General features: G+C 34.3%; 1 protein-coding gene across 4 annotated transcripts in view; it reads left to right on the top strand.

Moving 5' to 3' along the window:
• Positions 1 to 22,305, top strand: part of LOC140753130 (uncharacterized) — a 487,125-nt gene that overhangs the window by 34,693 nt on the left and 430,127 nt on the right. For 3 of the 4 annotated variants that reach the window (XM_073087530.1, XM_073087527.1, XM_073087529.1), the window contains exon 1: positions 16,562 to 16,965. The exons of the other annotated variant lie outside the window; for it this stretch is intronic. In XM_073087530.1, coding sequence (XP_072943631.1) covers positions 16,928 to 16,965 — 38 coding nt within the window. In that variant the 5' untranslated portion in view covers positions 16,562 to 16,927. Of the gene's footprint in view, positions 1 to 16,561; positions 16,966 to 22,305 lie in introns of those variants that run through there. 4 annotated transcript variants of the gene reach the window in all.

The raw sequence follows: 22,305 nt of genomic DNA, 5'->3' as shown, positions 1-22,305 counted from the left end.
CGTGGTCACGTTACAAAATACTCATATATTGCTGTACCATTTCCCTTCTTTTTAAGGTCGCGAAACGTAATAAAATACGTAAAGAAATATTAAGTCTAGTACCAATCCTTTTTTTCCTTCGGGAAGACGGTTAATAAACAAAGTTTCTGACGTATACATCATGAAACAAACGTGGAAGCCCTACTTAACGGTTCCCGAGGGACGCCGCGACCCAGTTCCCCAGTTGGAATATTCCTCACTCGGCACTTTCTCCAAAATATACTGGAGCATCTATATCATCCGGACAGATTTTTGGCAGAGTCCGCAGACCTGCGTCATTCTTCAAATGATAAAGTTTTGGCATTTTTGGTGGAGGCTGGCAAATAAATCTTGTGACTATAAATACACGCTAGATAAGTCGTTTGACTGAGGAAATGTGAACATTTTTTTCTTTAACTTTATGCGTTGGTAGTAGGAAAAGATTTTGTAGCCGATACGACGTTAAGTGGTTAGTGCTGCCCTATATCTTTCTTTTACAAGATTGCAATAAACGAACTGCAGTCCACCTGATGGTAAGTGGTCACTGCCGCGTATAGACTTCTATAACCGACGAGCTTTTGCCCGCGGCTTCGCTCGCGTATCGAAGTAATATTTTCATCCCCTATTTTATGTGTGGTTTGGGCTGTGCGTTGATAGATCACTACGTCAGTCAAACTCAAAGAGTTTAGATAGATATCGATTGGTTCCGATAGAACCGATCGCAGATGCATAGTAACTTCTTGGACTAAGTTAGAACTTAGGATACCTATTTGTGTAGTAGTAATTATCGTGTGTACGTAGTAGTACAAATGAAGCATTTTAAGTCAGTGTGAACCAGAACACAGTAGTTTAGTTTAGTTATAAACGCTGAGTGGATGTAGCGATAATGCTGCCAGGGTCCAATCACGAAGATTAACTTCTACTTAAATATATTGTTGTGTCTACAAAGATATAGTATACAAAAAACATGGTAAGACCTAGTAAATACTCATTAGGCACAGTACACGCAAGTACACGAAAATTACAATAAGAATTACAAAAATTGAAGCCAAATATTTAATGACTACTAAACAAAAATGTGTAGATAAGATCTATTAAACCATTTGAATGGATAAGCTTGTAAGGGGATCCCGAGGGCACCTTGTGAGGAAGCCATAGAAGACGCCAGTTGGCACCGAGGTCACATAAAAAAATCTTAAAATATGCACAATCTTTTTTGTACTATTTTTGTACGTTACTAAATATTAGATTGTTATAAATATTTAAATAAATTATGTATTGAAATATAATTATCATTAAAAGGAAGATTCTAATCGTACAGTTACATCTTAAAGTATTACGACATAACAGTATAAATACGACTGTTAAAAAGTAAAAGTAGGTAAACGTCATTTCATAATTATTAGCACACATCATAACTTAATATTTGCTTAATTATATTCGTACATAGTTTAAGTAGATATACGAGAGATAGCGACTTAAATATAAGTATGCAAGTTACTCAAAAAGCGAGCAAAAGTAGCTCTCATTTAAATAAAGACTTCAAGATATTCGCGCTTCGTGACCGCATAAAGTGTGTTTGCACATCTTATTTCGTTAAAAATATTTCAAAGTATTTCCTGAGAGTCGCATCTGAATGTACAAAATAACTTTTATAAATCCTCAAAATTCATCTCGTATTTATACGCTGTTATTTATACAGCAATTATAAGAAAATTTTATCTCCTATTTGATCCTTACAAGGATCAATTTTTTAATTATTTTTTGTAGTCTTCTCTAGGGTATATAAAGAACTATGCAAATAGTATCTCTAGACTCGCAGTCTCCGATGTCCTTAATATCACAGGCAGCGACAAAATGTCGGCAAGCAGTTGTTACTTGTTACAAATTTTGGACCTTGAATTGTGGTATACGGTGTGTATATGTCTGAATAGGCACTAAGAGTATTATTACTTAAATAATTAGCTAATTTTCTCAACTTGAATACATCAAATTCAAGTTATTATTCCAAAACAGCAGCATTGGAGCAACTGGAGCATTGAGTATTGAGACTTGTACTCAATACTCAATGCTCCACATAAAGCGAAGCGATCAGCCCAAACCGATATTGGACCATTGAATTCGGGATTACCGAGATAGACGAATCACGAATTCGTCGCAATAATTTCTCCCTTTCTCTAATTTACGATTATGAAAATGAAAGTTAATATAGGATCGGAATGGAATCGCTTTCTACCTCCGAATAGCACGAATAATGAGATTCTATCGGAATGCCTTACAATGAAGGTTTGAAGCCTCGTACTGATAGCAATTCTAGAGATTTATCGGTGAATGTACAACTCAACTAACGATATACATGGTGTTTGGATTTCAAGCTAAAATATTTTGTTAATAAGGGAAATTTATTAACTTCTATTTTGTGATTAAGTTCACTATTAGTGATGTCCTTGTTGTCCTTAGTTACTCTAAAGGACCAGTTAAAAAAATCCAAATTAAACTTATTAATAATGACTGAAAAAAATTACTCTTATTACTGCTTTGAATGTAGAATTTTAAGTTTTAAGTAAATTTTAAGTCAATATTAATATTATGAAATTTCCCGTTATTCTCTCTTGTTCACTCCTTAATTAATTTACGGAATTTTCTTACGCTAAGATGTGCGACTAAATGATTACAATAAAAAAAATATTTTGCTAAATGCGTTGTATAAACGACTATTCAATAAAATTCGTGCCACCCTAAAAACAGTTCAAGGAATTATGTAATAACCATATTTCAATAGCAAACAATACATATTCTGTTCACATTTATTATTCCACTGTAACCGCTACTGAACCGAGCGGAATAGCGTTACGCTGTGACGTGCTCTGAATAACATTATTGATTAAATCAATGTGGGGCAGTATACCTGGGAACCTCAGGATTTCTTCAATCAGATCTTTTGGAAAAATATGTATTGGTAGACTTCCGATGTCTTCCTTTATTTTTTTTCTTTTTACACATTTCTCAGACATATGGGTCTTCGAAATGTTTTTATCTGCCATTAACATAAACATAAAAATCAAGTTTCGAACTCGAACTCTATAAATTCTGTAAACTTCAACATTTGATTCAGTAATGTGCTTCGTATTCTAGCAAAATCCCTATACTCGTATCAATGAACAAATGTTACTGGTTCTGTGGTTGACGTTTATTATTCCGCTGAAACCGCTTCAGAGCGAACGGGATAGTATTAGGAAGGGATCAACGTGACTCGAATACGGACCTTGATTAAACCTTTGTGGTTTACTTCTAGACCGGAATGGAATCATGGGAAACTGTTAAGATTACGGATAAGTTAGAATAATTCAGGAATTTACTTATTAGCTTTATGTGCAGCGGAAGAAAAGGGTATTAGACACTCTTCACAAAAACATATTTTGGAATAATTAAGTGTACCTAATCTCCTACTACCTAATATCGTATTTCCAGTGGTAGCCTAGTGGATTTAAATCGGCTTTTCAATCAGAGGTACAAAGATTGAAATGAGACTCACCCCTCTCTGACTTTTTAAAGTAATGTGCGTACGTATTAGAAATTAATATTCACTCAGGCTTCAATCCACCCTACACCTCCTGATTTGAAACAAACTCTACATTTCTAAATTAAGCAGGATTTTTTAGAACATTTTCTCATGAATTTAATAACGATAATTCAAAATCTTAATCTATGGCCATATCTCACGTGCAGTGACTAAACCCTATGTGAATAATATACGCTTACACTTATATAAATAACAAATTACCACCAGGCATAGTACATAGATAATAATGTCTACACAGCCTTAAGCTCACTTAGCATCCCGCTAACAAACATAACTTGACCTAATCCAATGACCCTGCTTTGCTACAAACAGAGCCCTTTATCTTCGCTAACTAGGTTCAGCCCTGTGAGATCTCTTACTTCACCCTTAAGTGTTTTTGCGACACTACCTCACAGGCGGTGTTACAGAAATGTCATCTTATACTAGTTTTTAAAGCCTTACCTGGATTATTTCACCGAGTCTAAATATTGTGGTAAATAGGTGTTTTATATTTCTACTGTTGTGATGTAGGAGTAGCTTTTATCATTGTACGGAGATTTTCAAAAGAGGAAGGGCCTGTGATCTATTCTGCCTAAAGGTCTCCATAATAGTATGTAAGTTGTGTGAATTTTACAAACCCGCACTTGGCCAGTGCTGCTTGTGTATGACACTGATCTTAACCCTTATTTGAAGAAAAAACCTATGCCCAATAGCAAATTACAAACAGGCGTTCTAAACGGACACACACGGAAGTTGAAAAAAGCAATAACTATATAATATATCCAAATCGAGCAGTTAACGTTAAAAGCTAGTTATGACCTCAAGTTAACCGTAACTAAAACAATGCTACCCATGAAGTGCTTAACCGTGGTTAGGCTTTTGTTACCGTTAAAGCAACTCAACCTTAAGAATAATTTTCCAAACAAAACGCAATTCATAAGGAAGCAACTCAATACGTTACTTCAGTAACATGTCGAACAATACAATAAGGAACGCAGACATAAACTTGATGGATGGACCGCGAGAATCAAGTTTGAATGCTGAGGCGTAAGCTAAGACCATAGAGCGAGATGAGGAGCTGGTAATGTCTATGTTTATACCGGCTCGGCTTTGTGGGAATTGTAGGTTCTCGCGGAATTAACTCACGAGTAAGATGAACTGTGAATTGACAGTTGCGGGAAATAATACACTTAGATTATTTTACCGAGATGTAATAATAAGGGTAACCAACAGTTTAAGTAGTCATATATGGCAACTGCAGGGCATGGATTATAGATCGGAAAAAGTCTCACTGTTATTTTGAAAAATACTATTTTCCAAATACGTGCTTATTTGTAGGACAAAAACAAAAATGGACTGTGTTAATTTTTTCAATTGTCCTACGATCTATCTGTCTACTTATGAAAAGATGCAGGCTTCTTTTTAAACATTCTTAAACAGAAATATTAAGTTCATGCGTGTGAGTTAATAATAAACCCAACACACAACACAATAAGGAACGGAGACATAAATTTGATGGATGGACCGCGAGAATAAAGTTTGAATGCTGAGGCGTAAACTAAGACCATAGGCCGAGATGAGGAGCTGGTAATGTCTATGTTTATACCGGCTCGGCTTTATGGGAATTGTAGGTTCTTGCGGAATTAACTCACGAGTGAGACCTACACTGAATTAACTGTTGCGGAAAATAATACACTTAGATTATTTGAGCGAAGATGTAACAATTACATGATAACTGTTTCAGTAATATCTAGCTACCGCAGGGCAATAACAACTACATTCGAAATCATTTGTAAATGCAAAATTGCTGTGTTTATCTGTAATTTCAAGACTGCATTTTCCAACTATATATGTGGCATGTGCTTGTACGACAAAATGTCTTCAAAACAAATTTGTCCTTCGGTGACTGCTTAAATATTTTTTGAAACTATTGAGGTTCGGATGAACCTCGGGTACGGATACCTATATAAAAATCCAAATGAAGTGATTATCTTAACCACAAAGTACAATCAATTCATTTTTTATGCTATTGCGTTTTATAATCTGTTATGCCGATTAAATTCTTTCTTTCTTCTTTTAATAATCAAAGTTAGTCAGTAATGTATCGGAAAGGAGAACATGCCCTACCAGTTAAGCTGGTTCCAAAATCCAAAAATCCAAAAAAAGTAGATACCTTACAAAACCACACAAAATACCAAAAATATAATATCATCCCTCTAGTCTACCGTTACTAATTTATTCCAATCACAAACTCAAGCCCGTATCGATACAGAAACTAGTTAAGTGGGTCGCCTCGAGTGGAGAGACATAACGCCCTCTTGTGTGCTCGAGGCATGGTTGCGATATCATACTTTAACTGATAACTGTTTTCATCAATATATCATATCGATATAGAGAAAACGACAACGTTATAACAAATCAAAGAATCTCCAAACGAATAATATTGCAGAATATAAACTAAAATCGGTCTTAATGTAATGTTGTCTACATTTTGTTCTATTTTCCACACTGACGTGAGAAATAAACAGTGGGAATTGAACTGAATGTCAGAACGACTGCGTTTACCGGTTGTTCGTTATGGTTGTTCTCAGTCTATCTACATGAAATCGGCAGCTAAATATTGACATATGAAAATGGTTTTTCATATCGACATATAAACTAAATATCGGTTAATAATCGTTTTCACTTAAAACGAAAAACGACTATATCTAAAATATCGGTTAATAATCGTTTTCACTTAAAACGAAAAACGACTATACCTAAAATATCGGTTAATAACCGTTTTCACATAAAACTATAAGCGACCATATCTAGCACGGTACTCGACATCTCGTCACTCCCACACTTGTCTGTTATCTTTTCATTGGCTTCTGTGATCCGATGTCAAAGCTGATACGGCGATGACTTAATTTTCAAGAATCGAGATTCTTTGTGACATAGCTCGAGCTCCCAGACTATCTGGAAGATTTTATCCATCTCTGAAGTTTAATGGTGAAGTGGGGATTCGGTGTCACAGGGTTATAAACTGTAGACTATAATTTAGAAGTGAGATCCGAGAGACTGTACGTAGTTAAAACATGGACAACTGAAATTATGGAATATTTAAGAGTCGTATTTGTAAAGTTGACGACCCAGCATTGTTATTTTTTGATGGAAAAGTTGCAAAGAAGCATGCAGTTCACCTGGTGGTAAGTGGCCAATGCGCCACATGGACATCTGTAATCAAACTCAGATAACATTAGAATTCTGTCTGAAATCAGCAACACTATTTCTGTGAACCAATTTCGAACACCTCTGAAAAGTATGTCATAACCACATCCTACAAACCAGAATATTGCAGCGCTTAACAATGCTGTTATTAGATAGAAATAGGTGTGGCGGTGATATCGCCGGAGGCGGACTACAAAAGTACTACTACTTTCAAAAAGACTCCTATCTGATCACCTGCCTATGAATATGAAACTCAAGTAGGTATCGTATTCTATTTAGTCAATCACTGTTTTGTGTTAGTCGCTACTCCTGAGGATAAAGTTTAAATGGCTCATGTAAATGTTTGTTTTGCCAAACCCTTTGAGCCTTAACGAAACACATTAGCAGGACCATTATATAACAGAAGTAGAGCTAGGTGTAGTTTATGTGATGACATCAAAGTGCAGACTTTTACCACCCTTATTTATGACTTTACTTAGCCTAATGTGAACTTATCTGGACCACAGAGAGGTTCGGATTTAAACCCCTTAGGTTATCCCATCTGTACATTTGTGTAAGAATTTTATTTTCTATACTCACGAAATCCACATCACTTCGGTGACCCAAGTTGCGGAGCGGTCACCATACCGGCTTGATATTGGGTGGCGGGTTCGACCCCGGTTAGACAGACATCTAAATAATGAATTATGATTCCTGTTCTCAGGCTGGGTGTTTGTTTAATCATCTTTGTATCCATAGCACCCACGACACAGGAAAAAAAACTACATCTACATACAAGTCTACATCTACAAAACGTTACTTAATTATAATTTATCAAAACAGTACGTACGTTGTAAGTTTATGAGTAAGGAAAATTATTTAATGTTTTAAACAGTCTTCTATTTCCATCACGGAAATTAGCTGGAAAAATTCTAGCCCACTTTCCAGTACTTCTGGTAACCTGGTCTTAATTAGCCAGTTAATGATGCGTCCAGTGGCCGTTATACATCAATAATGCAAGTTGGTCTCAATATTACAGTATTGAGTGCTTCTTCACGGGACGACAGCGGTACGGCACGACAATGGCAACCACATAATATTTAAATTAGCGACGCAAGTGTATGTTCTTGCTTAGCGTATTAAAATGTACTTCGATATCTTGTGAGGTCTACTATGACTTCACAAGGCAAAAAATAATGACATGCTTGGTTTCATACAGATGGTGGTACATGCGCTATTTCGATTTATGTCTAACTAACAAAAGTTCTGATTGCATCGGTGCTGTACCGAGTCGTGCCGTTGTCGTCCCAATGAAGAAGCGCCAATCTTCCCACACAATCTGCTTTATTAAACCATGTATCGTTGCGGAAATTTTTTATCGCCGTTTTCCTGTTCCACACATGTGCAGAATTATCGCTATCGCTGGTTGGGACAATATTAATCGTTGTTTTTGTTGGAAGGTTGCTTGCAAACTTGGAAGGATAATGGTGGTAACTGTACATAGGATCTGGTCTCTTTGGTCCGATCAGCTTTATATTTGTAACAACATTCTATACTACAGTATTATTAAGAGATTGTTATAGACTATTTTATTTGCTCATAATATTTAATGCTTTATTTTTGGTGATACCTGCGTATATTCTTTCCTTGAGAACTATGTAAGATTGAGAACTTTACATCTCATTAATCGTTATCAAATCATCACATTGAAATATATTTAAGATGTTAATATTCATAGAATATTAATGACCTTGTTTTTAGAATATTATCTCGTTATATTCAAATACTTAATATGGAAATTAATTGTCACTTTATAACGGTGAAGGAAAACATCGTGAGAAAACCTACGCCCCTGAGAGTTTTTTTAAAAACGAGAAAGGTGTTTGAAGTCTACCAATACACACTTAGCCAGCATTGTGGACTATGGCCTAAACCTCATTGGCCTAGAAGGAGACCCACGACTAGCAGGGGACAATAAACGCTTTCTACACTCAGAGCCCCACACTAGGATTCCCTGTATCATGGGTGTCATGGACACACACAAAGACGAATGAACAAACACGCAGACCCAGAACAGATATCTAAATTCGTTTTTCAAAAATCTGTCTGTCCGGGATCGAACCTGGAGCCCTTAGCGTGTCGACTGTTATGGTGACCCCTGCACCACGCAGGTCATCGAATAATAGAGTTACCACAATATATTTAATTAAAAATAGATTAGATTAATGCTATTGCTACTAAAAGATAAGTGGCGTTAAAATAATACAATAATAACCCCAAGAAGATGAACAGAAACTGAAAATCAACAACTAAATAAATAAAATTTCAACAATAATAAAACATATTCCACAAGAGCAGGTAAGAATAGCTAAATCGGTTTATTACACTGAATAGCAAGTTTGCGAATTGGAGCGAAGTGTGGCAAAGTGAGGCGAGAGGGGCAAAGTGGGGCAATAGCTTATCTTCGTGTATCGATTGTCGTTCCCACACTCGATTGTGATAAATCGATTTCCGATTCCAAGGCTACTGTTTCCTGTCGGCTCTAATTTCGTACTTTGAGGTAAATAGATGAAGCAAGATTTCTTTATAATGTCAAGTTTGTAGTAAAGCACATACTTATATACCACGCGTTCCAATTTAGTCCTCTGGGGATGCAAAGCATTTGTGGCCGACCTCAGGACTCTTATATTACCTGGGGTTCATTACCGATGTCTATGGGCAGTAGCACTTACCTTCAGTTGTACTACCAGTTTGTTAGCTACTTCTATATTATAAAAAAAATCGATTATATTATTAAAAGATTCGATGAGTTTGATATCATCGACAGTACAATGCAAACACGTCATTGTATATTACAGAGAAACAAAGAGAAATGAGACAAAAAACATCACAATAGGCGGTTTAATCGCTAGTAGCCATCTTTTAAGAGAATTGTAATCATTGGAAGAAATTTTACGATTGTTTTCTAATTTTGCTGCGAAACAGTAGATACATTGTTCCGATCTTTTCTGATCATAACTTCTGTTGTTGTAACTTATTTTCTGTACTATTTTATAAGTTTTACTAAATTACTTAAAATTACAATTACAATTGGCTACTTGACACTTTTTGGGAAACTGTTTTAATGAATTCATATACGTATTATATATGCCTTTCATTGATCATTTTTTCGAAAAAGGGCTATTTATTAATAAAAAACATATTTTTATTACGGTAAACGGAACGTTACGCCAAAACAGGCGGTCAAGTGTCATTTCGTAGCGTGACGTCAACACATTGAAAATATAGAAATAAACTTCGACGTTACACATACTTCAGGTTTCGATGTGATCGACAGGTTTCGATGTAGTGACGTCACATGACATTTGAGGCAGCACTGTCGCCGTTTTGGGATTTAAAATCCACAGATAAAAAATCGAAAATTTCTTTTTAAAAATTAAAATACTTAGAACGTATTAAAAAATAAACGAAATACTGCATAATTTATGTTTACTTATAAGCTATCATATCATGTCCTAATTCTGCTGCATAAAAGCTTTGTAAAATTCTATGATATTTAATGGTGAAGTAGTTGAAAGGATAATAGGACGATACATTCTGATTATCCTTAGAAGCAGCATCTGTAATCGAACTCAGGTAGGTTACCTGTCTTATTTTGGGTCGATGACAGGTGTCCATTGGCGGCAGTAACCACTTAACATCGGAAGAACTACTCGTACATGCTCGATTGTTATTTGTATTTCAATACGAAAAAAATATTAACGAATTAGATCCACGTCAAATCTCCTTCTTGTGTTTTCAAAGATTCACAAAATTGCCAAAGCGATTTGCACTTCAATCCCTACCTTAACATCATTAGTTAACATCATTTAGGGTTGTTATTGAATGAAAGATTTAATCATTACTGTCACTATTTCATTAGGGTTCATTAATACAAGTTCATAGAACACGTCAAAAATACCGTTTACGATTATGAAATCAAACTCATCTTGTAGGTCTTGAAGTCATGTAATTATATAGTCACATAAACGGTACAGAGTAACGATATAACAATTATACGTAAGTAAGTTCACACTAGTGATTAGAAGTATTATAACTACACAAGTATCTCCGTTATTCGACTGCTCTTGCTGAAGTCTCCGACCAGAATGTCGCTCTCTGTTAATTCGAGCGCCGCCAAGGTGTCGTCCCCACTTCACCTACCCGCATCTGTTTTTAAACTGTAGTATCAAATGAGTCACTTATTACTTTAATGTAACGTTATAAAAATGTGATATCGTTAATATCCAAGCTTCTTATTAACGACGATAACATTCGGCCGTCCTGCTCACACGTTCGTCCTCGATCGTGTATGGTCTGATGCAAGAGCTGCAAAAGAAAACCAGTTGTTTAATGCCTAAGTCCAGAAGAGTTACACATTTTCTTGTAATACCGACTCGCACGTAAGAGGCCCGAACTGTTTATCAAAAACATGGCTTAAACTCTACGCATTTTCTTGCAATACCGACTCGCATGTAAAAAGCCCGAACTGTTGATCCGAACCAAGGCTTAAACTAGGTGATGTTCATATAGAATCACACTAGTTGTGTATCACCTAGGTTATAAATCTGCCCCAACAGTGTTCACCACGGATTTCTGTTGCAGGCATAGTTCATAAGGACTCTTTACATAAATGTCATATGCGCGACAGGTATTGAAGCGAATGCATTAGACCATTGTTAAATAATAAAACACACGGTTTAAACTAGGTGATGTTCATATAGGATCACTCTAGTCATGTATCACCGCAGTTTTTATACCTTGTTTACGATAACATTCGGCCAGTGCTCAACTCAAATTTACTCTAAAAATGCAATATTCACTCAATGTAATACATCCACCCAACATACATACATACATACACCCAACCATATGCATCACCAAGAGACACCCGCGAACATTACACTGCTCGAGGCATCTGCACTAATCCATCTTAACTACAGATAAATAAAAATCAAACTAAAAAAAATTTCCTACACCTACAGTAATGACAACATCTAGCTGCCCACTTTACTTATGTCTGGATTCTAAGTCCAATAGTTAAATCTCCAACAACTATTGATTCGATAAAGTTACGCATCAGAATAACGACGTTTATCTTATTAGTCCATTTCGGAATGCTCAACAACCTGTTCAATAACTGTTATACTGATAGATAGATAGATCTATAGTTGGCCACTAAATGAATCTGTGCGACTCAAAATACTATTATAAAATTATTTTATTACTACTTAGTACTTCTTTTAATTATTACAATGTTATTTTATACAAATAGTTGCCTTTCCAATGTACGTCTTTTATCAACTGATGAAGCAGTATCAAAATAATAATATATCGTGAATATTTGAAATGAATGATATCAAAGTTAAAGACTAAATAATGGTAAACTAACCATGAATTTCACACAATATAACACGTATAAGTTGTATGAACCCAATTTTTTTACGTTATTTATCACAAATTCAAATTATTTCTTTCAAAGTAGGGCCACATAACCCACTTTTGAAAGTCAGAAAGAAATTTCATTACATTAAATTGAATTTATATTCAGTTATAATAATACATACTATTACATGAATTTCAAAATTTAATTAACAAAGCAAAGGACCCATGCGTTCACGTCAGCGACATACTTGTCAATTGTGTATGGCTTAACTACTTAACTTTTTTTTTTTTTTTTTTTATTTCACCAAAAGTTTTAAATTAAGATTCCCATAAGGAAGTTATAGTTTGGGCTATTTTACTGTAAAAGTTATGCATTATACTAAGGAAGATTTGCTAGACTTTACGCAAACGTCGTTTTTAAAAAAAAAAATCAAATAATGTTATGGAAAGAATAAACACATTAAAATGGTCCGTTAATCTAAACGGAGTTTAAACAGACCTTGTCTTACATTGAGTTCCTCGGAAGCGGATTTTTTTTTTCCGTAGGTAGTTATCAAACGGATAGTGTTATTGAATACACACTCGTAAACTACCTACCAAGAAAAATGACTTCAGAAACCGGCCATTATTTAACTATACTTATTTGTGTCTACAACTGATAATAGTACATTACAATACGAGGACGAAAAATTTTTTTCTGACAAGTGTGAGTTTGCAGGCCGAGCCGCAGGCGAGGACTGCAATCACACGAGTCAGAAAAACATTTTTCGTCCGCGTGTTGTATAAAATTTTATATTACGGGGTCGGAAATGGGGGTTTTGCGCACGCGAAGCGTGCGTAAAACGTCAATTTACGCACGCCGTGATATAAAAGATTTTTTTTTAAACACGCTTTTATTTTTGCCACGCTTTTATTAACTTGTCCTGTATGTATGTAACGGAATATTTGAATTCGATTTTTACCTACTTTGAACGGTCAGATTTATTTAAAAATTTTGAAATACCTATGACATGACATGATTTTAATAATCTTGTCCGATTCTAATTTTGTCTCATCACGATCGTCAGATTTAAAACTATAACTGTTTTACATAACATGTGGCTCCTTATCAATCACAACCTAAAATTTCTATGACCTGAAAAAGGTCTATTAAAGTTGATCATGATTTTATACCAGCCAGCCAAACAAACAGTTAGTCAAACTATCTTATGATACACCTTATTACCGAACAATTCATATTCATTATATATATTTCAAACGCCTCGGCTTCACCTGACTTTTATATAGTTTGTAATAAAAATTATATTAGTGCGTAATATCTATATAGATTATATTAATATAATATGTATCATTTACAACCAACACTCTCAAGGAGATGCTCGATGTTTCTATAGAGAAACCTAGACATGACGCAATTGTGAACCGTATGAAATTTATATGAAAAGTAAATTATTGTATAAGAAAATCCCATCGAAATGTACCTATGCTTTTATTTGATTACATTATTATTCATTTGGCTATGATATACATATAATAAGAATGAAATCTTCACGTGTTTACATCGAATATATTTGAAAAAGAAAAATTGTCTGTCGGTTTGTATATTTGAAAATGCATTAAAACCAAAACTACGAAGTCGATGTCAAAAGTATACATTTTTTTTAAAAAACATTACATGACCAGGTAATGGACAATTCCAAATTACTAACGTACTCCGTGATCTTGACAGAGGGCATTGTATAATTCAAATTATATTTTGAATCCACATGAACAAAGTCGCAGGCAAGACTCGTTTTAAAAATGCAATTCAAATTATATTTTGAATCCACATGAACAAAGTCGCAGGCAAGACTCGTTTTAAAAATGCAATTCAAATTATATTCTGACTCCACATGAACAAAGTCGCAGGCAAGACTCATTTTAAATATGGTATACAAGAGACTATCTAAATTTATGTAGGCTTCAGTGACCGTTTCTCACTTAATACGTATAATAACTTAATTGCTGTAACTTGTAAATAGAACTAAGCTCAAGTTATAAAAGCATCAATTTATTATTATTATTATTATTCTACTTAAAATAATTTATTCTCAATCCCATACAAAGTGGATCCCGTTTATCATTTCGTAAATGGCTCACATAATTAATAATATCGATAGTCTAAGCGTCTCAACGTTTAAGGTACAAACTTCATTTACCAGTATTTGATAGTGCCCAATTTTCAAACCAAAAGGACGTGTAATGTGTCAAATTCAAATTGAAATTTAAAGATTTAAAATTACGAGATGTAAAGAAATATTAATACAAAACGAAACGTTGCATACTAAATTTAAAACAGACATTTAATATTATGTATAAGTGAGTCAGTCTGAAGTAGAATGGGAGATAAGAGAGATATTTTTATATATAATATTCCAAAGACCGCTGCGCATAAGTTTCTCAGTTTTCTTATAGATCATTAACTAATGTGCATTTATACTTTATGGGAGTCAAAACACAGTAGTACACAGTACTGCGTGAATTCGCCTAGAATTGATGGAAATCTAAATTTGGCAACGTACGTATGCTTCTTTCATAACAATTACGTATCAAGTATATGAAATCAAAAGGAAACTTTCATTGATTTATAAAATGAAAATGTGAACAATGTAGATGTGAATGCAAGTTTATTTTTAAATATAGTCAATTAATATCCAAAAAAAAAAAAAAACAATAAACCTTAAACTCATTTACCATTTCCCTCCTGGGTACACTCAGCCACTCAATACCGTGGTCGTGATACTTTTTTGCAGGCAGTTAAATATGTACCACGTAGATATTATACATTTCTGTACAATTATGAATAATCAAAATTTTGCAACTTAATAAACGTGTCACTTATATCAAGTAGGTATACTGTACTCTGTAACTGCGTTTGTTGCTACCGCATAGTCCCTTCCATACAATAAAAACAAACGCATATACGTAAACCCCGTTTGAAACATTAAAAGTTATCAAAAATAAATTCAAATCTAACCTGTATGCAATTTCTGGCGTACATTAGCCTATATTAACAACCATTAGGTTCCCATATCTATAAAGCCTGACATTTAAGATTAAAGATCCTTAAAATATTTTCATAAGTACGTGTATTTCTATATATTTCAAAGTAGGTGTAACTTTAGAACAATTAGGATTTACTTTTTACACCACAGAATTTAACCAAATGGACAGATTTACCACAAGAACTGCCTTGCAAAATTATTTTTAGACACTTCTTCACAGAAAATGCACTTATTTTGAAGTAAACACCTCAGTTTACAATGTTAACAAGTAATTTGATAAGAGTAAAGTTTGTTCACAAAATTTAAGTATATCATTTTCAGAGGGTATTAACATTTCATTGAATTACTAGTCTCAATCTATCCATTTTCTTAATTCAAATGAGTTTTCCCTTACATCAACGACATTTATCTACCCCCATTTTTACTTATTCTACCAAGATGAATTCACATATGACATAATAATGTTTTAACTCACGGTTTTTATTCCTGTGTCAAGTATGTTCGTACTTACGAATCGCCGTCCATGATTGTGAGCTGGTTCTTGTACACTTCTGATGAAATCAAACTCATCTTGTAGGTCTTGAAGTCATGTAATTATATAGTCACATAAACGGTACAGAGTAACGATATAACAATTATACGTAAGTAAGTTCACACTAGTGATTAGAAGTATTATAACTACACAAGTATCTCCGTTATTCGACTGCTCTTGCTGAAGTCTCCGACCAGAATGTCGCTCTCTGTTAATTCGAGCGCCGCCAAGGTGTCGTCCCCACTTCACCTACCCGCATCTGTTTTTAAACTGTAGTATCAAATGAGTCACTTATTACTTTAATGTAACGTTATAAAAATGTGATATCGTTAATATCCAAGCTTCTTATTAACGACGATAACAATTATTTTAATTTCATTTTCCTCTGTTACTGTGTTGTTGTAAAAAAATATTTTTTTATTAACCCGATATCTGAAATAGGTATTAAAACTTTTTGATTTAATTCCTCTGATACACGGATAATACTTATTACCTATGTACTATGTGAATCGATAAATTACGATTTGGACATTCGGTCTTTATTTGCAAAAGATTTAAAATATACAATATGTCCCTACCTACAAATTCCGAGTATTCATATTCGGCCGGTGCTTACGAATGAATGCACGAGTGTAGTTATAGTACACACAAACACAGCCCCATAGGTCCCATTCAGTCGAGCAACGAGTTGACATCTCAAATTTATTAATACGAAGCAACCGAGATATTCACCAACTGCATCGGGCGTGCAGCGAGCCGAGCTAACTTAGCCAGCCAGTCGCCTTGCAACGCTCGCGTCGAGTGTACGTGTGGTGCTCCGTGACGAAATACCTTTTACGCGGTCGTTTTTCATAGTTACACATCGAAAAACAATATTCAACTGCGAATGATAGCGTTTTTTTATTCAATTGAGCTACGCTTATCTCTTCTGTTATAGTCTGTGCTAATAGTGTGTGCATTCCTTATCGTTCGTTAGTGTTTGTAAACGATGGGTGATTTTATATTTGGAACGTTTATTTTCTGACGTGTTTATAGACAAACGCTAGTGTCGATTCCGAATATCGAGTTGTAACGAGTGTTCTGAATTTGAAAACTTAGTGTTGAGTGAATCTTATTTGGTTTTTGTGCTAGTGATGTGAATAATCGGATACAATCAATATGTTCGGAGTCTTCATAAAGCGGTGGAAGCCCAAAAGGTAATAAGAGTACTTTTATTGTAAACAATGGTAACTGATTAGTCGACATGCCTATGATAATTTGTGTAGAAAGGTGCCTACAACAATAGCGAATGATTTTTTCGCCTTAAAAGAACAACGTTTCTAATAATAATTATTCATTGGCATTCGTAGTTAAGTAGTTAATTTTAGAATCGATGTAAAGTTAATGTCGCTGTTGGAGATTTTATGTTAATACCAGTTTTACAATAACAAAATATTTTAATGTAAATAAATTTCGTGTCTAGATAAGTACATACAGCCAGTAAAGTGATTACTTAAAACAATCTACCCCCGAAAATTTCCGAGTATTTATTAGCCATTATTGTATTTATTACAATATTTTCCAAGTTTTTGTTGTGTTTCTAGTAAATTGAATGCTATTACTAAATAAAGTGTTCAGCAAAGTAACTTTCTAAACGTTCTTAGTTATCAAACATAACACTCTACCTACACAAATAATTTACTTGTTGGTTTGTGTATTATGTAACCTGAAATGACATTCTACTTGTAGTATCGATCATACCTTTGACAATACATAGGCCACAAGCTTGTTTCCATTGTCATATTACGATAATTCTGACGTTCTTTCAATGTTGAGCTTTTAGGTGGAAATAAGTAGCTTTTAAACACAGTGATTTAGATAGAAGAAAACATAGCACAGGTAGAACTTACGATAGCGGATAGATAGATAGAATATTTATTCCAAAGTGTGCTTCTTTTAGTGGGAGCTATACAACACAGTGACCATGATTAAATGAATCCTGTAGAGATTTTTTACGCGTAGCTCATCCTTTGACTTATTTAAATGATGAACTACTACATTTCATACATTACATTACAAAGAACAAACTTCCTAAATGAGAACGTAAATAATTTCTCATGTAGCTGTAACAAGTAACAAGTCCCGTGGATCATCAATTCATTTGTATTATAAACTATATAAGAATTAGTCCATATGAAAGAATGTTATATTAAGCATAAGCTAAGAATTGTCACAGGTGATAGTACTGTGCCTGTTGAAGCCCATTTTCATATAGTATATGGTTTCAGATGTTCTTACCAGGATGTGATCCGATACACTGACTCACTGACTTTATTCCTCAAATTCGCTGCCTTTTAGGTTGAAGGTATAAAAAATTGTAGTACCAACCTGTCGATGACGATTTACTAGCCATAATCTGTTTACCTATATTCTCAAGTGCATTTCCTACAGCGTTTGTCATCATAACGTTAACAATCACGATAAAACACTTCCTGTCAACCTGTGTGATCCGTCATGAATGACGTCAATGCACAATGCGACCATCCCGGCCAACTATCGAATATCGATTCGTCAAGTTGCAGCATGCATTATGCATGCAACCGGCTCTCCGTGTCACAGTAACTATTCAAATCGACCGCTTTATAACGCTTGATTGAATTTGCAAATATTATAATGTAAACACCCTTGAGAACACGGACTTGGGTAACGGGTGAACTTTTGTCCTGAAACTAACCGGAAGTTTTAAACATCTTCGAATTAATCAAATTAATTTATGGAGCTCAAGTATTCTTTATCTATATGAAATGTTCTACAATGTGGAAAGCTTTGAGTGTTAAATATCATCTTTGCATACAGATAAGCTGTCAATCAAGTTTCGGATTCGTCCAGTAGTCTCCGAAAACTTTACGGTTCGGATTCGACCTGTCAAATTCAATTTCTCGGGAGTGCTTAGAGCCCATACACTGTTGGGTTGGGCTGTCAAACCGTTCATTCGCCAAGCCCGTTCTTAACGGACATCCGGAAGTGCACCGGAGTAAGGAATATCCGATATTTCGACAAAACTGCAGATTTTATTAAGTCAATCTTCGTCGACTAAGGTACGTCTTGCTGTGGATGATTTATTGAGCTGTCACTTATTGACCGATACTCAGATGAACTGCTAGAGTTATAGCAGTTTATCTGTGTAATGACATTAATATTTGTGAAAATATTTATCAGAATCATTGTAGATGTTTGGTAGAGACAAAGAAAATAATTTCTTCTCGCTTCTTCTCCATAACGAAACACCTTGTAAAGTGGTGGTAGTTTTATTGACATTCAAAAAGTGCTCTGTAAAGAACCTATTTTGAATTTTAAAAAATGATTTGATTTGAATTAGTAGTTAAGAGTAGGATCAATTTCTATTACGTACAAGGACAGTGAAGTCAGAAGACTCTCTGTAACTTGCAAGATAGCCTAAAGAAGCAAAAGAAAGCAAATGCGTTAGGACGTAGGAAAGCGACGTCGCTAGCGTTTTTACTGCGTACAAGCTTGTAGAACTAGTTTAACTTGAACTTGACGAGATGTGACTAACTTGAGAAGTTTCTGATGGCGATGGATGCAACATGTATGCGAATGCATGTTTCACTTCCTTTGATCGGTGTTACGAACTTACGAAGTACGACTTTCAATGTCTCTTTGTGCATACTTCCATGTACTGCTACTTAATGTCTTGCGGAATGATAAAAGTTTAACCTGTAATACACTCTATATTTTACAATAAATTTTAAATAATATTAGGGATGTCTCAAATCTATTAAACGAAACGCTTATATTATTTTAAGATTTTGAATCGATTTGCCGTAAATATAGGTCTCTGTGGTTAGCGATTTGAGCTACACTGCAATAACATCAAAACGAGATATTTTGTAACTACCATAGACTTGATTTTTTTCGAAACTCGTGACGATCATACAAAAATAGTTAATACTGACTATCGTCTGTCAGTCAACCTAGTTAGTCTAAAAATATATTTTTTTAGAAACCAAAATTACTGCATATTTATTTTAGCTCGTATATTTTTTGCATTTTTGTGGTAATATTGGAAGCGGCTGGTCAGATTTTAAAGGGACGACTAGACGGCTTTGTAATGAATACAAAAGGTTCTTATAATCCTGAGCCCGTTAAGAATAGGGATTACATTAGACTTCAATAATTTTAACTCAGACTCAAACATATTTTTCATGTAACATTTCAATGAAGCGCAATGTGCAATTAACTTATTATGTGTTGTCGGAATATATTTTTCTGCTTAATAACATACGATGATGTTATTTTCCAATAATTTAATATCGTACAAAACATTAAAAGCGTGTGTGTACTTTGTGTACTTCATAAAAAGTTATTTACAACCAAAAATAATCGGTACATATACCTACCACGATTGGCGGAATAAAACTATTCTTGAACCAATTTACTTTTATTATTCCCGCGCAAAATACAACTCAAACGTCCATGCCGTTCTTTTTCTTCTTTATGCTAACTCATACAATCGTACCAGCCAGTGACTATATAAATAAGAAATTATTATATAAATAATACATCATAAAAGTAATACAAAATAATTAAATAATTGGAATAATACTAATAATAAAATAATTTGAATAGATTTCTAACACGATATACTGTCTCGACCATTACTTTTATTGATCGCATTCAGTATTATTTGCGCTCTATGTGTGTCTAATAAACGAGTATTACGCAAAGACACAGTGGACTTTGTTTGAACATTTTGTTCAAGAGAATGTAAAGAGGACTATTTTTTGAGAATTCTAATTAAACATTCCAAACGCAGTGTGGTTTGTGCTCTAAGTATTAAACGTAATTCCCTATTCCAGCTCGTTTCTGGAATTCCCGCTTTTTGCGAATCTCTGCAAGTGCATTGCATTTTTTCTTAGCTTTGTAGACGTTTGTTTTTCTCTGTCTCACCGAGCCTTGGTTAACTACATACGATGTTTTAATAGCATTCTTAAGAATTGCTGTTTTCTTTTGTGTGTTTTAAGCAAAGATATTAAATACTGCTATGGAGCAGATTAAGATTTTCATATAAAAACTTTTATCCCGTTTCCCACTTACACCACTTTAGGATAAATTGACGTTTGACATATATTTCAGAATAACTTATTACCAATTGGTAATAAATCTTGGATGACATTTTCTTCGCCATGTCCGGTCAATTAGTACTATATACTGAAATGTGTTTGGTTAGGTTAGGTTAGGTTGGTTTACAAACAGAAACAAAACGACTGTTAACAAGTCATACGTTTTCAAAAACTAGAAATTTCTATGAAATATTTCAACGTCACTCGTCACAAAAACAAATCTAACGAAACCGAGTACTACGAGTATGTTCAATTGTTCATCCATCAACCCGCTGAGGTTACAGTCCGTGCTAAATAAATGTACATTTCATACATGCAAATACTATTGAAGAACAATAACTTCTCATATATTCGGGTAAAAACAATATTGAACAATGATCATCAATGATGGTGAATATAATATCTATACCGTATTCGCTAGCTTCTAGTTTTCAGCGCTCTGTGGAACAGCCACTTGCATTTCTCTGTATTCATATGATTCTTTTTGCTTGTTATTAAAATTCTCTGTGATCCCGCTTGGAAGTGCGGTCGGGAAGTATGTTATCAAACGTGACTTTGACGCCACATTCTTCATGGTTATATAGGGTGATCTAACTTATTAATAACTTCTGTAAATGCATATAATCAGTTTTGTGATAGAATTTTTAGGGTTTTGTTAGCATGCTCGTTGCATGTTTTTTTTTTAATTTTCGTGGAATAGATTGAAATATTTTCGGATTTTAATACATCCTATTTCACTCCTTGTTGATTCTATCTTTCCGTGCCAAAGAAGTGTATATACATACATACATGCACAGTTCACATACAATCGAAAAATAATAACTTTTGATGAAGTCGAACAAAAAATATTCATCAATTAATATAATATCTTCACCGCGTTCGCTAGCTTCTATTTGTTAGTGCTCTGTGAAACATCTACTTTGCATTTCTCTCTCTGTTCATCTTCATATGATTATTTTTGCTTGTTATTAAAATTCTCTGTGATCCCGCTTGGAAGTACGGTGGGAAGTATGTTATCAAACGTGACTTTGACGCCACATTCTTGACGCTATATAGGATGATCTAACTTTTTAATTACCTACTATTGGAAATGTATGACTTTTGAGTTGGAAATTTTGCAAACGTGCTTTTTGAAAAGCTTTTTAAGGTTCAAAACTTATGTTAATTCCTTTGTACTGATTTTTGTCCAAAGTTTCTAGCAAATAGACACCTACGGTACTTTCCAAAAATAGTTCGAGGCTAACAGATTTTAAAACCGAGTTTTTTTGATTAGGTATGGAACAGTATGTAGGAATTTATTATATAATTCGCGCAAACCATTTAAATAAACGGCGCATATTAACGTGTAATGTGTGTGCGTTGTGCGTGTGTTATGCAAATTCTAGTGCAAACATACACAGAAAGTGTGTCAAAAAA

Source organism: Epargyreus clarus, unplaced genomic scaffold, assembly GCF_041222505.1.
Source record: "Epargyreus clarus isolate Ecla_fem2 unplaced genomic scaffold, WU_Ecla_fem_2.2 ptg000026l, whole genome shotgun sequence".
In the NCBI taxonomy this organism is placed as follows: domain Eukaryota; kingdom Metazoa; phylum Arthropoda; class Insecta; order Lepidoptera; family Hesperiidae; genus Epargyreus; species Epargyreus clarus.
The sequence above is the reverse complement of the archived record's forward strand: the minus strand, read 5'-3'. Positions and strand labels throughout refer to the sequence as shown.